Source organism: Zingiber officinale, chromosome 4B (genome assembly GCF_018446385.1).
Source record: "Zingiber officinale cultivar Zhangliang chromosome 4B, Zo_v1.1, whole genome shotgun sequence".
In the NCBI taxonomy this organism is placed as follows: domain Eukaryota; kingdom Viridiplantae; phylum Streptophyta; class Magnoliopsida; order Zingiberales; family Zingiberaceae; genus Zingiber; species Zingiber officinale.
In genome coordinates this window covers 12,078,399-12,084,570 of record NC_055993.1, presented here as the reverse complement: position 1 = coordinate 12,084,570, position 6,172 = coordinate 12,078,399, and the positions used below count along the sequence as shown (strand labels likewise).

At 36.8% G+C, this 6,172-nt stretch overlaps 1 protein-coding gene across 3 annotated transcripts; it reads right to left on the bottom strand.

Moving 5' to 3' along the window:
- Nucleotides 1-375: 375 nt before the first annotated feature.
- Nucleotides 376-5,936, bottom strand: LOC121974726 (OVARIAN TUMOR DOMAIN-containing deubiquitinating enzyme 12-like). 3 transcript variants are annotated; one of them, XM_042525911.1, is made up of 12 exons: nt 5,428-5,936; nt 5,126-5,192; nt 4,020-4,526; nt 3,771-3,940; nt 3,000-3,073; nt 2,730-2,784; nt 2,350-2,424; nt 2,182-2,255; nt 2,027-2,075; nt 1,305-1,389; nt 877-933; nt 376-756 (listed from the first exon to the last, which is right to left on the bottom strand). In XM_042525911.1, the coding sequence occupies exons 3-12, from the start codon at nt 4,345-4,347 to the stop codon at nt 689-691; spliced, it is 1,035 nt and encodes a 344-aa protein (XP_042381845.1). In that variant the 5' UTR covers nt 4,348-4,526; nt 5,126-5,192; nt 5,428-5,936; the 3' UTR covers nt 376-688. The 3 variants fall into 3 exon arrangements, with proteins under 3 accessions (XP_042381845.1, XP_042381846.1, XP_042381844.1); XM_042525912.1 differs by having other exon boundaries at nt 5,126-5,189; XM_042525910.1 differs by lacking the exon at nt 5,126-5,192.
- Between the last annotated feature and the right edge of the window lie 236 nt (nt 5,937-6,172).

Sequence of the window (6,172 nt, the reverse complement as noted above, 5' to 3'; positions counted from 1 at the left end):
TATAAACCTTAAAACTAGCATCACTATGATAATGTATTTTTAAATAAATATATGTTATTTTTTAAAATCCAACATCATAATAACTAAGGTGAGTAAAATGAAAAAAATAAATACGTTCCTTTACTAAATCTGAAAGCTAAATGCATATTTTAAAACTTGTAAATCTGAAAGCTAAATGCATATTTTAAAACTTTTACAATTTTAAATATTGATCAACCCCCACCTATACTATAATATAAGTGAGTGAAATCAATTGAAAGCTTTTTATTATTGGCTTCCAATTTAGTGATTAAAACAAATAGTGGGATTGCCCAATTAATAAGTTGGAGATCTCAAACTGGGTCAATCGACTCAAAAGTACCACTCGGTTCAGCATTTCAAGCAACCTCGTATATATATGTAAGTTTTTAAAATTAATGATATAATTTTATGTCTATTTCCTTTTTTTTCAAATGGAACTTGAACATGCAGGCATGATAAGCTAACTGCATACCCTTGAAATCCTGATGAAGCAATAAGCTTTTCATGGACTAATGCCATATTTTTCATATACCATGAACCATTTGGAAGACGATAACATCAACAGAGTATCTGATACGAGTATTGAAAGCAACGATCCATATCCGATTCGATAAGTTTCGTCATTGAATTGCAATTTCCCAGGAACAGAAGATCACGGTATGTTCATCTAATGCTTATTCCTGAACTGCCACCATCGTTTTTTCTTTTTTATATCTGAATCCGAGGGAGGGAGATCTGAAGAGAGATAAACAGGGATGAGAAAAGACGTTTGTTCATTTCCAGTTGGGATAAGATACAGTTAGATCAAGTTTCAATAGCTAAAGAGAAATATACCGCCAAAGACGAATCACTTACCCCCTTCGGGATATATCGAGTTGTAGTGCACCTCAGCCCAGAAGCTCAAGAAGATTACTGCATTGGATGGAACCGTTAATTGCATTGCTCTAAACAAATAAAGTGGAAACCATAGCTATAAATTCAATAAAAATTCTAGGTCACCAGTATACATATTAGGCGACCCAACTACATAACTATTACAACAATAAAAATTAATCGACATAGATGTATATATAGAGTTGGAAAAGCTCTGAGTCACTCATTCACTAGCTGAATAGAGAACCCAGAACTGACTCGAACAAGCTAAAAGGAATATATTTACACATTAATCAATATATATTTCAACAATTCTGATTATTTATTTGAATAATTTATAGAAATGTCTCTTTGGCTAAAAATGGGATAAATTTCACTAAAGCTTTCCATCAAAAAACATAGGCACATACCTCGTTTGGACTTCTGAGTGTTTGGAAGAATCTCTATGTAGCAAGTGTCCTTAAATGATGTTATTACAAAAATTTTGACCCCATACTACAAAAGAAGACCATTCATTAGAAGTATTATAGACAAAGGAATGAAAGCAACAGATAGTCTGACTCTATGCCATCCAATTTGCATGGAGAAAAGCAGACTTAACCAACTAAACTATCTAGATTGAGACAAACTCTTAAGAGAGCGGTGGAAGGATAACAACATTATTATCATAGCTAGAGCAATTAATCAAAAAGCTTTTCAGTTTAAAAGATTGCATGGAAAAAATAACTTTGCCAATTGTGCTTAATATACACTAAAAAAACAGACAGAAACATAAATTTTGCAGCAATAGAAGCTCTCCTTAATGACAGACTCAGATCACTTGGTTTATATTACACACTGCAAAAACTATCTAGAAGATTTATCTGAATAATAACGGTTTCACCATGCATCAGTAAATCCATTATACAGGTTCTACAGCCTTAAAAACAACTAGTATGGCAGAGGTTGTTGATCCATGCGCATTATACTAAATGAAAAACCAAGCCATGAGTTTCCCTTCCCACTAATAAAATAATAGTTTACATTCATCAGAATTTCACTGTTGCAAGGATGAAGAAAATCAGATACAGCAAATCCAGAAACAGATGGTTAAACGGAATAACAAATAAGATAAAAGAATGTGAAAAAGTACCCAATCTGCAGCAGCTTGTAAAGTGACATGATCACCCCACTCCCCGCTTCTGGTACAATAATGAAAACGATAAGAGAAATAACTACATGAACTACTTATGTGTTCACTTATGCAACATTTGGGAATGAGGACTAAGCCTAATCAACATAGATTACTTTGACAGCTTTTTAAGATAGTCACAATACTCCATCGGTACATATCCTTCGTAGTATTCGGGGTGAGATTTAAGCTGGAAAAAAATAGAGCATACAAATTGAGACAGTGAAACATGAAGTAGCAGATCAAAATACCAAAATTTATTATTGAAAAATAAGAGAGTTGACCTGGTTAATAACTTGCTGCCTCACAAATTTGTGGTGCTCCGGTGACCGATAGAATTGATCAGATAATGCTCGGAACTAGAGGATGCAAATTTGAACCCATGTCAATTCCATTAAAAAAGAGGCGGTGGCACCTTTTTACTAAATGGTAAGATGAAAGGATTGCAAGAACATAAAAGTATATGCTGAATGATAACAAAGAACGTATGATCAGCCTTATTAAACTCTCCTTGCAATGCAATTTAATGGCCAGCAAAAAAGCAAACCGTTGCTGTTACTAACTTGTGTGCCAGATTAACTCTTTAATATATATATGCAAAAAATGGTTCCAGTCAACTGCACCTACAATGAATTATTGGAAGAACAATGAGTCCAGTATTAACCTGACAGTTTCCATCTCCTTGGACCTTCAGCTCAACCAAATCATACATTTGTAACCTGAAATTGGAAAAATAAATAAAACAATAATATCAAGGAAGAAGAGAAAAAGTTCATAATTATATAATGTTCCAGGAAGTATGTACGGAAATCCAGTAGTTACATGTTCCAAGAACTATGCATGGAATATTGTTCATCATAAGGTATATGGATGAGTGTAGTGTGATAGCTATTGCAATGAGCTTCATCTAAGTATTGTTTCAAATTAGGAGTACCTGTCTATAAGCCTTTGATGATCCGATGTAGCTTCATCAACTGACGGAATTTCGCCATTAATTCTAGGAACATGCTGAAAAGGCCAAGATTCAATAAATATGAAGGCTCATAACAAGTAAAAGAGGAAAATGACAAGTTTTTTCCATGTAATAAGTGTTTGATTTCTTTGATGAAAAAAAAAACGAAATCTTAACAAATAATGAACAAAATCAATGAGGGGCAATCACTAGTGGTTTACTAGTGTCTTCATTCACAATCAACCAAGGATAGGGCACTGACCCAGAATTCAAATACCATAAAAAAAAAAAAAGGGCAGCCCGGTACACGAAGCTCCCGCCATGCGGGGTCCCGGGGAAGGATCCATTGTACTCAGTCTTACCCTGCTAAAAGCAGAGGCTGTTTCCAGGATTCAAACTCGTGACCTTTTGGTCACATGGCAACAACTTTACTGTTGCGCCAAGGCTCCCCTTCCATAATGGAACTAAATATTAAGTAAATGCTATCTAAAAATTTTCAATTGAAAATTCATGCCCAGCTTTATTTTCACTGAAATTATGTTCAAGCATCATCTTAGTTGTTAATTGATACTGCAGCTTCTGCTTGTTATTAAATAGACTACAAATTGAAAATTCATTTATGCAATTGCATTTGTGAAATCACACCCTTGAATTCAGCAAGGATAAAAACAAACAATCATATGGTGCAGACTAGTGATTGTTATTCTAGGTTTAATGCTTCTACAAATTTACCTAATAAATTATGTAACTTACAGGAATTGAGATCATTTGATTCAACCTTTTACCAACTTCACCATCAATCTCCAAGTATTCATCAGTTAATTCTAATGTCCATTGCTCCTCTTCATTAGAGTTCTCCCCAGGACTAGAACATGAGCTGGTGGGTTCTGTATCCTCCTCATCATCATGATTACTCTCATTCCCTGATTAAAGATGAAAAATCACCATGAGAAGTTCGTGTTAATATTTATATCATCACCAACTATATAGTCATCCTCTAACCTGAAATGTAATTTTTTGTATAGGGTCTAAACCAATCTTGTGTAAGACCTGATACTTGCAAGCATTCATCTTCTGCATGAGTAGAGCCTGAAGCTTCAGCAACAGCAAGTTGAGAAAGTTCTTCCTGAAGAGCATGTGCCATAATCTCATCGTACTCGACAGTCGTACATTCTGTACCAATCTGAGCATGCCCAACATAATTATTATCATAGAAATCAGGATCATGTTGGGTGTTGACTCCACAGTATGGAGTAACAGAAAACAGGTCACAATTAAGAAAGTCGAGACCCCAGCGATGAATTTCAGAATCTTGCTCGTACATAATCATTGGATATAAGTATTTACTATCTGCCAGTGGAAAATGTTCCAATATAGTGCCTAATAGAATGGTGTCACGCTTGAGAATTTTCTACTCATTCAAACCTTCATCAGCTGAAAATGCATCAGAATGGCACCTAAAGATTGGTGTCAAGCTTGAGAAATTTCTACTCAACTATGAACCACCAGCTGAAAATGCACAAGAATATAGTTATAAATATGCAAAGGCCTTTACCAAGATGGAATGAAATTAAACTAAGTTATCAAATGAAATTAATTCATCTAATAATGCACAATTAGATTATTTTTTTATTAATTAGACTAAAATGGTTTGCTATTTTTAATATTCCAGCAGTATCAATTCATAGAATTGCAAAATAATAATAAGAATAATAATAATCAAAAAACAAAATAATTATAAAAAAACAATTTAAATATTGAAGGTGTCATGCCATTTCAGTAGAGGTAAAAGTACAAACTGAATGCAAATACTGATGTAGAAGCTTAAAAGGGCGAACATTTCAGTGCAAGTGTCATTGCGGCAAATAATCAGCCAGAAAAGGGTTCATTTTTTATCTATAAAAAACCATCGAGTTTGTGCAGCCTCAGTGAAATGTTTTAAAAAGTAATTATACTCTCGAGTGTATTGCAATTTATTAAATACAAAAGGGCAACGAGTGCCCTTGCGCACTGAAAGCATCTAAACAGGAACGACTCTCCACCAAATTCATCTTACAACAGAAATTCCATTCGACAGCACAGGATCCGATCAAATCGATTTTCAATACCTGACTAAATCACGTTCTCTGTGCCAAATACCGGTCGATTCTCATAATATCAAACAGCAACAAACTGCTGTATACAAGATCTATTAGCGCAAGAACAAATAGAGCAAAATGCACAAATATAATCCAGACGAATTCTACCGCGTGGCAAAACAAGAAATCAAGAGTAAGATCAATCAAAAAGAGAAAATCAAACTCAATCGTAGGCTAAGAAATCAAACGTTCAGTCCCAGATCCACATTCCATAGATTTATGTGCGATCGCGCAAAAATTCAATCAGATCGCCTTAGCTCACGAGGACTTACAAGAGAACGGAGCGAACCGAGTGCAGATCGAAGTGGACGGCTTCGTGTCGCCACGAAGAAAACGGAAGCGAGCGAGCGAGCGAAAGTGTGATCGAGAGATAAGAAGACGAGATCGAGAGGAGAGAGAGAGGAATCTCGCGGACGTCACGGGCTAAATAAGCCCAATTGGAGCGGCGCGGCCGCTAGCTCCTTTTAAATCCGTCCTTTCATTACACGGAAGCCAAGCAATTCCCGTCGATGCGGCGGCAATTACATGATCCTGGCCGTCAATCGGGTTGATCTAGGACGGCGGGTGTCTGCCTGCTTAGGGAGGAGGACTGGAGGAGAGCGCTGCTGCCGCTCTCTGTTTGCTTCTATCACGAGCGGAATCTCCGCCCTACGGCCTCCGACTAAGGGCTGTCAGCCACGGGGCCCGCTACCGCTGGACGCTTCCGGAGGCCAGGCGCTGCCTTAGGATGGCCCATCGACGGCGAGCGATTCGCCGCGGAGTCGAGCGGCCCCGAGCAGATCGAACCGACTTTCAAGTTTCAACCCACGCTTTCTGCAATTAAATTCTGACCGGAAGGACGAGCGGAGTCAGACCGCACCGGTTCAGATTTCGATAGGGCGGTGTCATCGCGACGTCACGTTGATTCCTTCGCGTCAGAATTCGGATGGGAAAACGGAATTAAAAATTTAAAAGAAAAATGGAAATTTCTGAAATTCGGCATATTTTTCGGTAATTTTTCAAATGGCACGTCTAATT